General features: G+C 32.3%; 1 protein-coding gene across 1 annotated transcript; it reads left to right on the forward strand.

Moving 5' to 3' along the window:
• The first annotated feature begins 2,984 nt into the window (after nucleotides 1-2,984).
• Nucleotides 2,985-19,309, forward strand: LOC134708009 (uncharacterized). Its single transcript, XM_063568234.1, has 14 exons — nucleotides 2,985-3,067; nucleotides 3,234-3,300; nucleotides 4,741-4,952; nucleotides 5,798-6,002; nucleotides 6,254-6,403; nucleotides 6,791-6,933; nucleotides 7,476-7,701; nucleotides 8,187-8,324; nucleotides 9,493-9,639; nucleotides 11,382-11,500; nucleotides 12,807-13,008; nucleotides 15,617-15,739; nucleotides 18,332-18,505; nucleotides 19,029-19,309. The coding sequence occupies exons 1-14, from the start codon at nucleotides 3,005-3,007 to the stop codon at nucleotides 19,304-19,306; spliced, it is 2,247 nt and encodes a 748-aa protein (XP_063424304.1). The 5' UTR covers nucleotides 2,985-3,004; the 3' UTR covers nucleotides 19,307-19,309.
• The last annotated feature ends 606 nt before the right edge of the window (nucleotides 19,310-19,915 follow it).

Genomic DNA, 19,915 nt, shown 5'->3' on the forward strand with positions numbered 1-19,915 from the left:
CCAGGATCAACAATATTGAACAGTTCAAACAAGCAGTAATTATTCGAGTTCACGAGAACTTACCATTATATATGTAAGGTTGGATGGAATATCTTCAATGATATGATTTATCAGTTTATATGAATTAAAGCAATGCCATGTTCTTTAAATAACAATAAAAGTACCTATGTCGTTGGTCATCATTGCGTTTCTATTTTTGATATCATCTGGAATTAGGATGTTTGTTTTCTCGGTTTTACAATTTGATACATCTTGATTCTTTTGTAGTAGCTTTGCGTTTCGGGTTTTGCTCATTGGTGAACCTCATACAGGGACCTAATAAGAAAATTTAGTTAGTAAATTATTTGTTATTTTGGCCTTGTGTTGGTTCTTAGTCTCATTGCTAATAGAACATCATCTATTTATTCTTGTCGTGTTTAGATATTTGAAACTCAATACATGTACATGTACAATGCAGTTAATTTATATATAATTAAATAACAAAAAAACGACAAAACGACAAAATCAAACACCCTTATACATAAAACGAATGCATGAATAACAACTGTCATATAACTGACTTGGTTACTTACAGGGATTTTTTATGTAGAAAATGGTGAATTAAACCTTGTTTTATAGCTAGCTAAACATCTCTCTTGTATGACAGTCGCATTACAATTCCATTATATTGACAACTATGAGTGAAAAACACCCAGAGAAACGGTAACCTAAAGCTGTTAATTTCTGTGTCATTTGGTCTCTTGTGGAGAGTTGTCTCGTTGACAATAATACGCGTACGACATCTTCTTTTTTATATAATACATTGTAGGTAAAAATGTCAAACATGGGGGTAAATCAGTCAACGTTGTGTTATAATAGTACTAGCTATAAACAAACAAATGTGCAACAAAGAAACACAAAAAAGGCATGTAGACAAAGCATATTAGCAAAAGTGAAAGCCAAGAATATGAAAAAATTATATAGCACAATAACATAATGATGGGATGTACAAGTACAGAGCCAATTAATATGTAACAAAGTAACACAAATGCTGTTCGTTGTGATCCAAGGCACCATGTTGAAGGCCGTATTTTGACCTATCATGGTTTACTTTTATAAATTGTTACTTGGTTGGAGAGTTGGCTCATTGGCACTCGTACCACATCTTCCTATATCTATATAGACAAAGCACATTAGCAAATACAAGAGAACAATAACACATTGACGGGATGTATAAGTACTGTACAGATCCACGTCAAATGAACATCACCAAAACAAACTAAACAGTAAAAGTTATATTCATATGATAAATTACAAGTAAAAGAATATTTTAACACGTTATTTTAAAGATGATAAACAACGTCAGTACTAAGAATCTATACTTCTATTATTTGTGAAGTTGATAAGTGGAATAATTATCAACAGGGTCTTGGTACCTTCCGTTGACACTTTTTAGAAGAAGGACGAGACGTTCTTTGACATATTCCTGGTTCATCATCTTTTTACTCAGACACTGGTGACGTTTTGCAAAGTTTGAGTAGAAGCTGCAAGCTATTGAATAATGAATAAGTTGGGGCATATATCTTCCATATGCAGGTGAAGTTGGTATATTGGTACTAAGGTGGGAGAAATTGATAATTTCAAAATTTAAATCGTCTCGTTTGTCATAGATTCTGAAACTGCGATTACCTTATATGTCAAATTCGAGGTATGAGTCTAAAAATGAGGCAGAAGAAGTCGTGTCTGTTTTTTTTTGTTTTTTTTCTCGTTCTGGGGGATATAATAGTGGAATCACATTAGAAAAGTTTGGATTATAATAATTTAAATGTAACATTATCAGTATATCTGAATGTGAAACTGAATGATCTGGCTTCTTTGGTCTTTGTTTTTGACAAGTGTCTGGTGGAACTCCGACTCTTTATGAAATATAAAAAAAGGTCGATAAGGAGAGTCGCACTTAGGAATACCGAAAATCTGTTGAAAAAGTCTTCCTCCAAATTCAACAAATAATTTGTCAATAAGAGACTCCAGCATACTGATCACTTGTTCCTCTGTGTAGCATGGTTTACTGTTTTGTTCACTATTAACACAATATGCAGTATGATATTCCAAAGTTATGAATTTATAGCGAATGCTACCATTGAAAAGCATGATGGATTATTTATTTTAGACAATTTTCCAATTTCACATGTTGAATGTTTGAAAAATCAAAAGTTTTCAGAAAAAGATCGATATTTGAAATTATCATGAAGTTGTGTTTTGATTTTTTTTTTTAAGAATCTACACATGGATGATACCACTACGCGAGTAAACAGTTTCACAGTATTTCTGAAAACTCTCTTTCACTGTAGACAGAATTTTTGACAATGTAAAGGACAATTATTTGTAGAAGATGCAGATGAGACGGCTATATGTACCAATGTTTGTACAGAATTTTGTGGAGCCTACGTATCCCTTATAAACAACAAAAGGACACCGATTTCCTGTTATATTAAATTATATATTTCAGAGAGCCAATATTCTGTCGGTAAGAACACAGGCACTTGTCTCATAATTTTTTTCCCTATATATACCGTAAAGGTATATTAGGGGACAAAAAATCTTAGACGAGTGCCTGTGTGTAAGAACATCGATAAATATTCATGTCTTTTATATAGATTAGTCCTTTGGTTTTCTCGTTTGAATGGTTTTACACTAGTTATTTTTGGAGCCCTTTATAGCTTGCTGTTCGGTGTGAGCCAAGGCTCCGTGTTAAAGACCGTACCTTGACCTATAATGGTTTACTTTTATAAATTGTTACTTGGATAGAGAGTTATCTCATTGGCAGTCATACCACATCTTCCTATATCTCTATATTTAATTTCTTAACTGTATAAGTTTTTATCATGCATGATATATAAATCATAATGATTGATAGTGAATACCCCACTTACAAATGTACCTAAGATACCGGTGTGATTATAGATATCACACACATATGTACATTAAATACAAAACTACAGATAATGAACCCATATCTGTAAAGATGGCTACCACTATTTCGTTTATAATATCATTCTGTGTTATTATTACATTACTTCATACTCGGGTAAATATAGACCTGCTATATATATATGCATGTACATATGTAGATTCTTGAATAACTGATTGTTTTTGAAATTGGTAAAAACTATGCTACTTCTTGTACCGTGATTGTGCATACTGAACACTGCGCACTCAAATTAACAGCATTTTATATTTATTTTCTGTTTTAGGTTTTTTCAGTGAAAAGTGGACCACCTTATGTGCGTTTTGTCCATGTATTATTTATGAATCATTTAGGTATTTATAAATATATTACACTAGAGTAAGTTCGATAAATGAGATTCATTAATTTTAACAAAATCATTTTAAAACAGCCTTTATAAAAAAGAAGATGTGGTATGATTGCCAATGAGACAACTAAAGTAGACAGCTCTCCCACAAGGACATAAATCCTACGCTTCTATAACCGACGATTTTACATAGATAAGTATCACTTGAAAATTAAAACTGAACATTGCCATAATTATAAATGTAACATTCCAAAATAATTACAGTGTACTGATTGATCAGAATATACCCAAAGAGCACACAAATGAATGACAATCATGTGCATGCATCAGGATGTTTAACATGTTAATAATGCATTTGTACCCTACCCAAAACTTAACATGCTGAGTCGGTTTGTTTCACGCGCTTTTTTCCAAAGTAACATTATTCTTACTCCGAGTCAATCGTCCTTGTTTGTAGTAATCTACTGCGGTGTTATTATGAATCATGCTATGCACACGACTTTCATTAAAAAAACGATGTTTGGTACAGTCCCCAAAGGGTGTGTTCCATTTACTGGCACAATATACCTATACCTACTAAAGAGCAGTGACTACATGTAACTGATAGAATAAATATGTTACAGAAAAGAGGGACGAAAGACACCAAAGGGACAGTCAAACTCGTAAATCTAAAACAAACTGACAACGCCATGGCTAAAAATGAAAAAGACAAACAGAAAAACAATAGTACACATGACACAACATAGAAAACTAAAGAATAAACAACACGAACCCCACCAAAAACTAGGGGTGATCTCAGGTGCTCCGGAAGGGTAAGCAGATCCTGCTCCACATGCGGCACCCGTCGTGTTGCTTATGTGATTACAAATCCGGTAAATAGTCTAATTCGGTAGGTCAAATTCATGAAAGGGAAGGGGATTGTAGTTACGACGTAAGGAACATATCCGATATCATTTGTGAAACGGTTATTCCATAACGGTCAACCAACTCGTGATGGCGTCCGTAAAATTTACGAAGGGATGATTTCAACTTCACCATTTGGAACTCTTGGTTTAATAGCTTCCTTGTGAGCAGTAACCCTCTATCAAGAAAATCATGATAGGAAATGCAAGCACGGGAATATCGTATCAATTGGGAGATATATACCCCGTATGCAGGTGCTGCTGGAATGTTGCTACTTAGAAATGGAAAGTTCACAATTGGAAAGCTGAAATCATCTCTTTTGTCGTAAAGTTTTGTCTTCAACCGACCCTCATTGTCAATTTCTAGATGTAAGTCAAGATATGAAGCCGACTTAACTGTATCTGTAGTATCCTTTATCTCCAATTCGATGGGATAGATGCGATCCACATAGTCACCAAATTTTGAATTGTTTAGTGAAAGAACGTCATCTATATAGCGGAAAGTAGAGTTAAAGGATATTGCTAACTTCTTATCTTTCTTGCAGATGTTGGGTACAATGGCATTCCACAGACAGGATTTATCAATAATATATTGAATACTTATTTCCATGAATACTTTCCTCGTGCTGTGAACCTGTCACGAGAACTGAGAGATAAACAATACCAGGAAAGGTTTATATACACAACACACCCTTGGCTTGTTAGTTTGTATGTAGATTGTCCACAAGGCTTCACATTAAATAATATTACATTAAAGGTAGGTTTGCAGTCATTTAGCTTAGTTAAGGTAAAGATTGAAACCTGTTTTAATGTGTCACAACTCTAACTTATTAATAACTTATTTTATGAGGAGGCTTCATTTTATGAGTCGCTGTTGACTGTAGCATGACCTCTAACACACAGCGAAATGTTTATAATTACATGTATTCTGATTTTGATATTTTGGACAAGAAATGTTTTTTCTCGTTACCTGATTCGGATTTATGGCATAAGTGTTATTTTCATTATATAAGATTTGCATATATACCAACAAGTTATACAAAAACGCATGACAACACACGGTCTGAATAAGAGAAACACATATATAACGACAATGCACCTCGACGTTTTTGAAAGAAAAGAAAATTGGGTCATACTAACGCAATATATTGAAAACACAAGTCCCATGTTCTTATCATTTGGGAAACGAACTTTTTTCTTATGAATTATTTGACCTTTTAGTTCGTGTCTTCTAGTATCTTGATATTTATAATATCCACCATTTTACGTTTATATGTAAAAATAAGAATCTGTGATAATATGATCACGTGGGCACATGTATGATTTTGAATGAAATAACTCTCTATCACAGACCGAATGCAATAGAAGTTAGACACTCTAGGTCACTTTTATTTATTCGCATTATTAATTTTTAATGAAGCCTTTTTTTTAAAACATTCTATAGGGCGCAGTTGATATTTAGCTATTTCATTGAGCGTCAGCAACCCTTAAACAGATCAACCAAAGAAAAAAGTACCAGATGACGCATGTGACCATGATAATCAATAAACGTGTAACTTTAGTCAGAATTACTGTGTATTAATAACCAGTATGATTTTTCAGTGTCCATCTGATCAGGACCTAAAAGCATTCAAAGACGCTGTTACCATATATGGGGATATAACATGGCATGCTGGACCAATGAACATGCAGATGGAGAATATGAATGAAATTTTATTAGGACTAAGTTTAAACATCAGTAGTGATTTGGATGAAATGTTTAATTTAACAAGAAAATATAGGACGCTAAGTCAACGAGATGTCCCAGGTTAGAATAGACTTTGGTAAAGTCAGCTTTTGGTTTAGAGAAAGTATTTCATAAAATAAGCTGAACATCCATCTGACCCTGTAACTATATCGTTTGGCCATTTTAATTTTCTCTTATGACTGTTATTTAAGATATCCATATGTATTTGGCTTCCTTATGTTGCTTGTTTTATTTTTATTTAAATGTTATTGAATATTAAACATTTATATTTTTTGTTAAGCAAAGACTTATTTTGTATTATTTCCGTTAAGGTATGACACAAGCAATTATACCTACATTGGTCGAGAAAGGAATACAAGCCGTCTCTGTTGGTGTGAACCCTGGAACCAGTCCACCAGCAGTGCCAAATCTATTCAGGTGGCAATTTGAAGAGAAAGAAGTACTAGGAACATGGCATGCAGGTGCGATATCTATTAGAACTAATACTAGTTTTAACAGATTTTATATTTCAAATACTAGACTACACTATGAAAATTTTAAAGAAATAGTGACGTAAGTATGAACATCAATGAAAATGAAGAAAACCATTATGATTAAAATCTTGCTATCAATCTTAACAGTCTTTGCATTGGCTTGTCTCTGTTTTACGATGTCTCTGTTTTACGGTGTAATCTGTTAAATAGGTTATACCATTGTCATTTCAAGACTCCTCTATCATTTCCTGGTAAATGCATGCTGGCTAGTTCCAAGTCTTCTGTTATCTTTTATTTAGATATAATATGTTCGCTAGATACTAGGGGTACTACAATTAGTTTAATCATGATTGATAATTACTGACATTATATTAGGAGGATATCCACTAAACCCTGGTCCAGATCCTGCCCATCCCGGAGGACTCTCACGAAAAGATTGTGTGGTAGTTGAGAATGTTACAGAAGCTTTGTGTTTCGCCTTCAGAACAGACAACAGTGGCCCCCCTGAAAATATTGAAGTAAGTTATTTATCAAATGGTCGTGTAAATATAGATATGTACCCTTTCATACTACTTTTTATCCAAATACAGAAATATATGTACTCATGCATTTTATCGAAAGCGAGAACACAAAAATAAAACAGCTGTCCAACTAGAAATTAGTGCTTGGATGGGAAAATATGTTAATCCCCTCATTTATATAAGTTTTTGAGTACGCCCAGTTGCATTTAATACAATTTAAAGCTGATGTACTTTTTATTACTATCTTGCATTGATGAATGCGTATATATATATATATATATTTAATTTAGTTTATAAAAGTGTCATATACTACAGGCAAAGATAGACTTACAAATGTCGATTAATCTCACATAATAGTTTTGTTTCAATTAAAAAGTAAATGTAGCCTCAGAAAAAAAGTGGCTGCTGGTATCATTGGTATATAAAATGGAACTTACTCGTAAGATAATGTGAGTTTTTTTTTTTTTTTTTTTAAAGAAAGTCATTGTTGATCTTTGTTATATATGATAAAGCATAGTGAAAAAAAATAATATTTTCAGGAAATCTTGAACTACTTCGAAATACTACGTTTACAGTTTCCAGGTGCTGAAATTGATGCTTCAACATTTGAAGATTATATTGAAGCAATACAACCAATCAAGAATCAACTACCAGTTTTGACACAAGAAATTGGAGATACTTGGATTCAAGGAATCTCTTCAGATCCCCATAAGCTTACTTTCCAAAGAGCGTTTCAAACAGGACTTGAACTTTGTTTTCATTCAAGTAATATTATGACTTTTAACTTTATGTACAATTAAATCAAGTATAAAGCAGAAAAGAAAACAACTGAAGTGCCTTATAAACTCTATACTAAATTATGCTTAGGAGATACCGTCCATCCCCCTATCAGATAAAGAGAACGAGTAAGTTTTACATTGTAATTCCAATCTCAGCAATGAGTTTTTGGTATTTGTTTTCGCATAAAAAATACAATTTATGTTTAAGATCAAGGACTTTTGTTTGATATAGAAGACAAAGGTACGTGTTACTCGAAGAAAATACAGAGTAACATTGCAACACAGTTACATAATGTTTTTTCATTTAATCTCTTTGTTTTGTCGTGACAGGAAAAGGGGGGGTTACATGTACAAATATTGGATGCTAAACTCAGTACAATTTTGTCAAATCTTAAATCAATGCTTCACCACATCATAAAGAGCAATTCATGTAATGTGTTTGCTTACTGTTTTTTTTTCTTTTCTTTAAAGATGAATGTAATTATACAGACCCTAGGATAAAAGATGCAGTTAGGTTTCTTGTCAAAGTACCCGAGCATACATGGGGTCTTCCAAGTGTTAAAGACAACACCAACTGGACAAATGTTGCGTTTCAAAAAGCATTGACAGGTATATTTTTAAATGAACGAAATAAGTTATGTATACAGTAAAGAAAACATCTTATAAAGTATCAGTTTGATTTTCTTTTAGAATAGATGATAATGTCGCTGTTTGGTTTCATTGACATTTCAAAACTATAATTCATAGTTCATTTTATTTTATTATAACAGAGGATAACCATTATTATAGTTTAGCTGAAAACACTGACCCTATAAACGATCATAAACTAGCAGGTCCTTGGAACCCACGGTGGTAATGTTTGAAAGACAGTGACTGACCCTCACTGTTTATGTTTCTACAAATATATTTTTTTAACTGGCCCTTGAATGACAAACATTGTCATATAACGAGACGTAAAATGTATTCTAAGAGACGACACTGAGAAAACAAAAAAGCAGCTTCTAACTAGTGATTATTTAACACGATTTTTTACCGGGTTCCACAACTCAAACAGTCCTTGTTTACCAAAAAATGTACGTAAAAGATAGTTTAGTAAGTGTCCCTTTAGCGCCAAACCTTCTGTTAGCCATTAACGGTACCAGTAAAACACATTCAGACTCGATTAGCGAAAACTGTTTCCCTGCAACCTGTATAATGTTGTATACTAGTATTCTCTATTGATGATTTTTTATAAGTTATAATCTTCCTTATTTCAATAGAAAATACTACTTAAAATCAGGCATTTAGCAGACGATATTTGTTTATTCAAAGATTTGCGCCAATAATAAAAATACAGTAGCTCTAGATTATCGTACTACCTCAGGCATAGATTACCTTAGCTGTATTTGGCAAAACTTTTTGGAATTTTGGTCCGTACTGCTCTTCAATTTCGTACTTTATTTGGCTATTTTAACTTTTTGGATTCGAGCGTCACTGATGAGTCTGTTGAAGACGAAACGCGTGTCTGGTGTATATACAAAATTTAGTCCTGGTTTCTACATGTATGATGAGTTTATTTACCTGCAACATGTCTTTACGTTGTTTTCAAACACTTTAGACCACACAAAAGTCGTAAAATCATTTATAGTTTTATTATGAGGGCAACTGTACTGCTCTCTTTTTTGCCTTGATCTTTTCTTATTCGAGTGGTGAAAGAAATAACGACAACTAAAAGCAAGTAATATGAATATTAAAACGTAAATATATTTTGACATGGTTCTCGTTAATTATGTTTAAGGTTCAAACTACAGAAATTGTGTAATGGCATGGCAAGAACAGCGAGAATTCTTACACATGGCATTAGATAAATTAGGCAACCATCCACTTGCCGATATTGTAGAATATCTATTGTCCGAAACTAATCCAGTAGACCCTGATGTTGGAGGTAAGAAAGCTTATACAAAACCAATTCACGATTTAGATGATTGTAAATGTAAAATGCGATTGTGTTCAGAAAATTAAAATGCAGTACGATGTTGTATAACATACAACCGACTTATTTGAGTCAAGACTTCTGTTGGTACTTGTATCGTAGTCACCGTTATTAGCATTCTAACTAAAATATTCTATTGACAAAATTTCTATTCCTATTCGATCGCAAATAACAAATAATCGGTCTAGATTTTAAAAAAAAATCGTATTTCAAATAATTAGGCCTCTGCCATTACAAGCACCTAGTGCAGTAACATTAGTAAAGTTAACGTACAACATGCATATTGCTGGATCTGCCGTGATCTTCGAAAAACTTTTCCAAAAATTTTCATCACCAATCAAAACGAAACTTCAGAGTAACCGTGGTGATACGATGTTGGTACTAAAAAAAATCAAAATATGTGTTTCATTACTTTAAATCCAAGTCCCCCCTACCATAGTATAAAATATTTTACATCTCTAATGTTTACTCCAGTATTAATTTCTTCTTTCTAAACTAAATGCCAGATTGAAAGAATGCGTTTAACATTTTATCTGAAACTGACACCATCACGATATCTCAATGAATTTGAAATACAGGATACTGCGTTTACAGTTAAGTCTGCTACATATGTTGACTAACTTAACGAAACTGACCACGATGGTCAATTAACTCCATTTTTGCTATTGATAACTCACCATTATGTGTATTAACACTGAAGCCGCACCTGTATATGAAAAATGTATCTCGCAGTTAATTCGATATTCCAGGCCTTATGATTTTTGTCATGATTTCCTTGAAATAGAGTTTCAGAATCTGCCAAAAAGGAAGCCGTTGCATTCTAAATTGTAAAGTTAAAAGCATTCATTCGAAAGTTTTAAAAATGCCATCAAATAAGGAAAATATGTTTCGTAGATAGATGACTGTGAATATTTTCAACTTTATAATTTGTACATGCAATGAGTATTACGACTGATGGCACTAATGAGACAGGAACAGCTGCTTACTTTTGGGGGGTTCTATGTGGGTTTTGTGTTACTTAATCTTTTATATTAGTTTTCTGTGTAGTAACTTTTAATTGTTGTTTGTCTTTATTTTTATTGTTTTATTTTTTGCGATGGTGATGTTTGTTTTTACTAGATTTATGTTGTTTTGGTTGACGTGATACCTTCTGTCTTTCTTCATCTACAGCTAGTAGCTTGTAAAAATAACTCTTCTTATATTAATGTAGCACGACTTTTAAATACTACAGTTTATTGGAAAGTTGAATCATAAAGGAACGTTATCAAGCTCAGTATATGTTTACTCTTAATACTGTGTTTTATGAAAAGAAACATGCTTTTGAAGTCTGTGTTTATTTGTTTACAAATCATTTTAAATTGATATAGAACGTTAATATTTAACTACATAATACTATTTCGATTATCAGCTGGAACTATTATAGAATAAAAGTCTCAGTTATCAGTGACAATTTAGTTCAGAAATTAAAAGAATATAGTTACATTTCAAAATTATATTACAATAGCACATTGTATGAACAAAAGGATGATAAGAAGCTCGTATACCAAGCTAAGTCAAGTGTAAAAATTTAAAATATGAACCAAATTAAACTAACTGAAATGAAATATTGCTTCGTAAAACAATATATTTTGAAAATAGGCTACACTAAATGAATTTCATTTTCCATTACAACTTTATTCTAAAATATTTTACAGAATACCAAATTCAAAACATCACTTCAATTTTAAGCAGAGACTTTGAATGTGAACAGGGAATGAAGATAGGCTTCAATGGTGATGGATCTTTAAGAACTTTGTATGATCCTTTTAACAAAGTATGTACTTTAAGTAATATGAGTGTGCAAGTAGAAAAAAAAATATTTCAGGTCACGAGCACTAATTCATTTTTGTGTAAAACATCATGAACATATAGCTTCTATTCTAATAGGTATCACAACATGTTAAAAGCTAACCGAAAGACGTTTAGATTTTAATCAGTCTGCTCTCTCTCTTACTCAAAACAAATACACGTATCATATAAACTAAAAGTGTAAAGTATGTAATCGTTTATATCAAATAGATAAGTAAGGCCTAAATAATTGAACTAATGTTTTGTTTCTAAATTTTAAACTTTACGCCTTTTCTATGTGTACGACAGTTGAGAAAAAGAGTACAGTCAAAATTAATTTATTAACTCCAAAAAAACGCACTAATATGGAAGCAGTTCTTGTCAAAACTATGTTTAAACCATTTAAATAAGTACTGAGAATTAAAATACACATTCTGAGATTTTAAAACCTAAAATAACACACTGACTGAAATCAAATTACTCAGAGATTTAAAAATAATGAAAAACACACACACAGAATTTAAGATTACACACTGAGATTTTAAAAGCACATACTGAGATGAAATGAATTAAAAACACACACATTGAACATTGTTAATTTAACTTTTAGATTTCACAAATACATACGGAGATAACTAGGCAAATTTATAATGAATTCTCATGAGATAAATAATTCAAAAGATTTATATCTTGGTCTCCCGAACCCTCGTCACTAAAATTGAACGCATTTTGTTCAACCACCATTCGTAATAGATTTCAAGACTAAACAAGATTTTTGGCTTACTCATATTCATAAGTTTGTTGCCTATAATTCAGATTATTATAAACAGTGTCACTATCAGAATTTTTTGCTTCAAAACGTTTGAGTATGAGCCCCTTTTTAAAAAGTCTCCGAACTGCTATCCTGATTTTGCAAAGTAATCTTTATAGATTTGTTACGTTTATATAAAAGGAACTTTGGCTAAAATTTCACTTCATTGTTTGTCATGTTGTAGATTGTTCCAAAGCTTTCGTAAAATTTTAATGCGAGCAAGTTGGAGGTTTTCTTATCCTATTGATCTTTATATATATAACTTAAATTTTCTAATGGTTTTTTTTAAGTCGCCAAATTGAAGGACTCGCGATTATACACACAGTAGTTAAATACCATTGAGATTGAGGATATGTGTTTTATAGGTAATATCGTGTTATTTTAGCAATCACACATGAAAAGGTCATATTAAAACACGTACTGATTAAAATAATTTTCCAAATTATCAGAAAGATGATAGAATAACTATTTGCAATTGCAGGTTAATTGGGCATCAAATGCCTCTAACCCAATGGGAGCTATACTATATAACACGTATAATGAATCAGATTTTAATTATATGTCATCATTGTATAATTACTACGGAGGGGCAGGATATGATAAACCTAATTCTACTAAGAATGCAAATCCAGAGTCTAAACTTTGGAAGACTAAATTAAACAGAATGTGGAGATTAGACCAAGGTATGGATTTCAAATATATAATTCTTACATCAACAAGACGTATGACGTCGATTACAACTTCATTTTTTGGTAGGTTTCGTGTTGTTAAGTCTTAATTTTTCTATGTTGCGTCTTCTGTACTATTATTTGTCTGTTTTTTTTTAATTTTTAGCCATGGCGTTATCTGTTTACATGTCCCTTTGGTATCTTTCGCCCCTCTTTTACAATGTTTTCCATACATGTTTTGTAAAAAACTATCTTGACCGAAAGTATATGAAGTCATTAATATCAACATCGAAAAGCAACATATAAAAATGTAAGAGGATCTTTATTCCATTAAATACCACTGCTCCAATTATATTTCATGGTATGTGTAAGTGCTGGATAAAACAAAAGGAATTCAAATATTGTTATTTTTCTTCTGGATTTAGTAATTCAAACCAAAATATATATCATCGTTTTTTTAGCTCACCTGTCCCGTAGGCTTTTCTCATCACTTTGCATCCGTCGTCGTCCGTCGTCGTTAACTTTTACAAAAATATTCTTCTTTGAAACTACCTAGCCAAATTAAACCAAAAATGGCCACAATAGTCATTGGGGTATCTAGTTTAAAAAATGTGTCTGGTGACCTGGGCAACCTACCAAGAGGGCCGTCATGGCTACAAATATAACATACGGGTAAAATATAGATTTTGGCTTATATCTTGAAACCAAAGCATTTAGAGCAAATCTGACAAGAATTAATTGTTTATCAGGTCAAAATCTATCTGCTCTAAAATTTTCAGATGGATTGGAAAACCCATTGTTGGGTTGCTGCCCCTAAATTAGTAATTTTCAGGAAATTTGTTTTTTTTGGGTTATTATCTTGAATATTATTATAGATAGAGGTAAACTGTGAACAGCAATAATGTTCAGCAAGGTACGATCTACAAATAAGGCAACATGATAAAAATGGTCAATTGACCCCTTAAGGAGTAATGGTCCTTTATAGTCCATGTTTAACAATTTTTCGTAATTTTTTGAATCTTTTACAAAAATCTTCTCCTTTGAAACTACTAAGGAAAATTTAACCAAACTTGTCCACAATCATCATTAGGGAATGTAGTTTAAATGTGTCCGTTGACCCGGCCAGCCAACCAAGATGGCCACTAGGCTAAAAATAGAACACAGGGGTAAAATGTAGATTTTGGTTTATAACTGTGAAACCTAAGTATTTAGAGCAAATCTGACATGGTTAAAATTGTTTATCAAGCCAACACCTATCTGCCCTGAAATGTTCAGATGAATCGGACAACCGGTTGTTGGGTTGCTACCCCTTAATTGGTAATTTTAAGGAAATTTTGCCTTTTTTGGTTTCTATCTTGAATATTTTTATAGATAGAGGTAAACTTTAAACATCAATAATGATCAGCAAAGTAAGATCTATCAATAAGCCAAATGACCAAAATGATCAGTTGACCCCTTCAGGAGTCATTGCCCTTTATAGTTAATTTTACCATTTTTTCGTAAATTTTTGTAATCTTTTACAAAAATCTTCTCCTCTGAAACTACTAAGACAAAATGTAACCAAACTTGTCTACAATCATCTAGGAGTTTCTATTTTGAAAAATATGTCAGATAATCCTGCCCGTGAACCAAGATGGCAGACATCGCTAAAAATAGTACATAGGGTAACATGCATTTTTTTGGTTTATATCTCTGAAACTGAAGCATTTAATGCAAATCTGACTGGTGGCAAAATGTTCATCAGATTTAGATATCTCTGCCCTGAAATTTTCAGACAAATCCGACAACCAGTTGTTGGGTTGCTGCCCCTGAGTTTCCTGAATGGAAATTTTGCAGTTTTTTGCTATTATCTTAGATATGATTATAGTATATAATGATATCTTATACTTTAAATTATGATTTTAACCTTATTTAACATGATTTTCAAAGCAGCATCAGTAAATACAGGTGAGCGACACAGGCTTTTTAGAGCCTCTATTTTGTAGCGTAACATCAAATTCACCAATAGAAAAAGATGTGCTATGAGTCACATTCAAACAACTCTCAATCCAAGTCACAATGTGTAAAAAGTAAACCATCGTAGGTCAAAATATGGCCTTAAACATTGAGCCTTGGTTCACAATGTTTAGCAAGTTATAAAAGGTACAACACGACTAGTGTAAAACAATTCACAAAGAAGAAACATCAGTCTAATCGGTTAAATAAACGAAAATCACTTATGAACCACATCAACACACGACAACTACTAAACAACAAGTTCCTGTCTTCAGATATGTGCAAAGAAATGCAGCGGGTTTAATCGTTTTAAAAAGTAATACTATATTACACCATAGAAAGACACACTTTAAAGATCTTTAAAAAATATCAATTGAAATGACTCAACTCGATGAAAAAGAAATATTAACATAAACATTTCTGTAAATATCACTCTGTTCTCAAATAAAATGCGCATTATCCTCTAGTTTTTTGTGTATATACTTTTCTTGGCCTACAACATTTCGAATTCCCTTTTTAGTTACTCTTAACAGTTCAAATTTTGTGGATACGTATTGATGAAACAAATACGATTATTAAATTATCATCAATGTCATCAATATATTTGTTTATACTGGATTTTATTTAGATTCGTGTAGATTTGTGCTAGAACTTGTGATGAAAAATGCGACTGCAAATACATCTTATGGTGCCCCACAGACCATTATAGTAGAATATAATGAACGACAGTCAGACGAAACTTCTCCTGCCGGTAAAAAAAGTTAAAGTTTTTTTAAAGTACAACCTTACACGGTTCTTACACATGCATACATCACCTGTCATTTAGTAATGTTATTATGTGCTTATAAAGTCATAGTGAATACTGACAAATCCACCTGGAAAAATGTATTGCACCACCCTGATTTCTCTCAACTAGCACACTATTTTATATGTAGAAAAAAAACGATTCCAATTATCTATAGTTTTGACAAGGGGATATATCCTGGGTACTGAAAACGGACAATATCTAACTTGGAAAGATTAAACATTAAATAGCACAATTCCTTTTGTTTGAAAAACGAGAATATGTGTCAATTGCAATGGTTACAATACATACGACAACGTCCAATATCGAATGAAACCACCGTTCACACGATCATCGAAACTAGCATATGGATACAATGTTGAATTCTTTGTTATATAAAAAAGAAGATGTGGTATGATTGTCAATGAGACAGCTATCCACAAAAGACCAAAATGACACAAACATTAACAACTATAGGTCACCGTACGGCCTTCAACAATGAGCAAAGCCCATACCGCATAGTCAGCTATAAAAGGCCCCGATAAGACAATGTAAAACAATTCAAACGACAAACTAACGGCCTTATTTATGTAAAAAAATGAACGAAAAACAAATATGTAACACATAAACAAACGACAACCACTGAATTACAGGCTCCTGACTTGGGACAGGCACATACATAAATAATGTGGAGGGGTTATGACAGTTTTTGTCATTTCTGTCATTCCTGCTGCATAGGTTGAGCTAATTAGAAACTGAGAATACTCTCTCGTTTGTCATAACGACCAATTATGTCCCAGATATGTTCAGTGAATGAATTATTGAAGGATTTGCACCAGTAATGGGGAAAATTCCTACAACAAACTCAACAATAAGTAGACGGTTAGGATCGGTGATTCGGCATTGAACATTTTTGTGTTTATTATTACCACTGTTGCATATAATTGTTTTCGTTGAAATAGCACAATTTTTTTCTTTTTGAAAGCACACATAGGTATTTTTTCTCGAACATTTTTAATTTATTTATCAATGTGGTCATATGCATGTCATGTCGATAACAGAAATTCATAATGTATATACACTTTTGGTCTAAACGTTTCACAGTGCTGAAGATGTTTAAATTTTATGTGTTTAAATATTAACTACAATCCTAACCATGTTAACACTTCAACATGTAATACAAAGGTTTAATTCTAGGCACGACTTTAACAGTGTATATTTTGTACATTTTAATGATCTACCCTTGACACATTGTAATCTGCTTTATAATTGAATCATTGCTTTATCTAAATCAATGGGTTTGGGAATTTCGAGGCAAACATTTATTCATCATTTTGAATCGCAGATAACCTATGCCAGCTTCAGCTGTTGTGAAAGATGTCATAAATTATTTGAAAAGACTTACTTGTTGCTACTATCAAATGTAATTGGTCGATGCAATATAATGAATACAGAGCCATATTTTCTAGCCTTTCGGAACACCAGATATCACTCGTTCAATCTGTAAATGTTGTGAAAACTTTTAAGCATGTTCGTGGTCGAGTTTTTATTGCATTGTGCTGTTTATTGTTTGGTTTGGTTATATTCGTGTCATTTTGTTCTTTAATATTGATGGACTCTTTCTAAAACCATTGAAGCCAAAATGCTTTACATTTTCTCAGATTTTATATCTAATTTTTAAGATAGGACCTATATTGGAGTATTTTCTTATTCTTCACTGCCTCAGCGGTCGGGGTGCAACCTGTACTTTTATCTTCGTACTTCTATTAATTCATCTGTATTTATAATGACTCTAGATCTAAATATCCACACAACGATGTTAAATCTACAAATTGGCGGAAGCAAATTGTTGTTCTTCCCTCGTAGGAATTCAAACTCGTACCATTGAATATTAGGACGGTGTCCGGTGCTATAGACCACTCAACCACATATACTAGCTGGCCGGGTGGTGTAAAGCGCTTATATATAAATAAAAAAAAATCCTAAAAACATCATCACATGAAAATGTATAAATAAAATTAGGTCGAAGATTTTCAGTTATAATACATAATACTCAATATGCTTAGGGTCATATCTGTGGTACCAACAATACTATGTGAGATGCTGTAATTGATTGATTTGGGATCTCCATTCGAAAAATAGCTGTTGAGAATTTTATACATTCACCATAAGAAAAATGTGCTTCAAATGTTCAAACTGAGGTTTTGGTCAAAACGTGCCATATTTAAAAACATGCCACAGTTCCTCATTCATTTATGTCCAATATTAACCTGGCTTAGCACTACAATCAACCTGAAAGACTAACGTATATGAAATTTCTACTTTGCAGTTAATACTAACGCTCTTTATTCATTCACTCTTGATCAAATCCGAGTAAAAAAATTATCTTTTGTTCGTTAAAGGGAGGAACAAAGTAATCAATATTAATAGAAACGAACAGGTAAATAAATGAAACCCTGAAATCTAAAATATAGAAACTTAATACTTGCAAAAATACCCACGCTCCTACAAAAAATACGTATTTTCGTTCCAATGAACAAGTTTTACTATATCATTTAGGCTTTGAGGCAAGAGTTATTTTAAAGAACAAGACACCAAGCCGTCTAGCGGAATCAATTTCTTACTACTTCAGTCCAGCAGTACAAACATCAAACCTTAAGTGGTATTTGTCAAAAGTCGGTCATCTCGTTGATCCTTCAAATGTCATTCAAAATGGAAGTCAATATGTTCACGGTATAGTTATTTTTTTATTAGTTTAAATATTTTAGAAAAAGCTATTCGCAGAACAATGAATTAATTCTGCAAATTCGCAACATTGTACAGCACAGATAAGATTTTGTTGTTGTGGAAGAGAGGTATACAAACATCACTAGAGAAATAAATACCGAAATGGCCTATCTTTGAATTATAACAAATTCGTTGATCATTTTTCTGTCTACAGTAACTGTTGTGTATCCTTGAACAACGCATGTGTCCGACTCGATTTAAAAAATATCATAAAACAAAGAAATCACAAAATATTAAAAGACATGTTTTCTCTCGAAAAGGTGAACAAGCCACATACAAAATATTTCGGGTGAAAATTACGTCTGTTTTGGAAGTAAAAAATATTTGTGTTTTTTTTTTAAATCTCTTGAATTAGTAAAGAGTATACTAGTAGTGCAAGATAAGATTTTTACGTATTTTACAATACATTGTAAAACATTTTGTTTTTGTAAGATATATATTGAAGCCTCTCAACATGTTTATCTTCCAGCTGTTGATAATGGGGCATATTATATTGACGAGTCAGGAAATGGTCTTCAGTTAATAACTAAAGATGCACCTTTAGTTGTTATAGGGACAAAAACGAAGCATCCTTCACCATTTCCTGTACCACTTGAACCAATTACCGTTGATGACATAAAAGGCATTGGGTTTAACATCTACAATAATATATGGAATACAAACTATGTTTTGTGGTATCCGTATGATGAAAATGATTACGACAAATCTATACAGACACGATATTCAATTGATTTTATGGTAAGGTAAAGCATGGTGAACAAAGATTAATTAAATAAAAATTGTCAAAATAAAGTCTTCTGTTTTATTCGTCAATTTCCGCCTGTAGTATACAGTGCAATATAAGTTTTGTCAAAAGATGTAGTATGCTTCAATGTGTATAAATATATGAATTGTATACACACATGTTTTAAAAATGTACGCAGCATCAATAAAAAGTATCAATTAACGAATACAAGTTGTCTCCCATTGAATATATGTTTCGTATAGCTATAATCAGTGACATAAAGCACACGATTTTCGCAACTGTCCGAACTATCGTTAACTATCGCAGCCATCAACGAACTCTATGGGGAACTCCTAGGTCATTCAAATTACAGAAGGAAGGTGCTAGAAATACTAATTAATATTCTACGACCATGGTTTAGAAAACCGACTAGCTTTCGGTATAGTTTAATAACATAATATAACTATTCAATTGGGGTTTATTACTCTTTTTTCATAAGCGGCTTTGTATTCTTTGGTAAACAGATCAAACGTCACAGGACAGAAGGTCACAAATAGATAATCATAGTCACTATGATGGACGTTCATCCGTTTTTAAAAAGACAGTTTTGACTCATAAAACTATTATGTTTA

Source organism: Mytilus trossulus, chromosome 2 (genome assembly GCF_036588685.1).
Source record: "Mytilus trossulus isolate FHL-02 chromosome 2, PNRI_Mtr1.1.1.hap1, whole genome shotgun sequence".
NCBI lineage: Eukaryota > Metazoa > Mollusca > Bivalvia > Mytilida > Mytilidae > Mytilus > Mytilus trossulus.

Bases quoted from the DNA above. Each gene is read 5' to 3' on its own strand.
- LOC134708009 (XM_063568234.1), top strand. From the start codon at position 3,005: ATGGCTACCACTATTTCGTTTATAATATCATTCTGTGTTATTATTACA. The intron at 9,640-11,381 runs GTAAGAAAGCTT...AATATTTTACAG, and splicing joins AGTAGACCCTGATGTTGGAG to AATACCAAATTCAAAACATC. The intron at 13,009-15,616 runs GTATGGATTTCA...GATTTTATTTAG, and splicing joins AATGTGGAGATTAGACCAAG to ATTCGTGTAGATTTGTGCTA.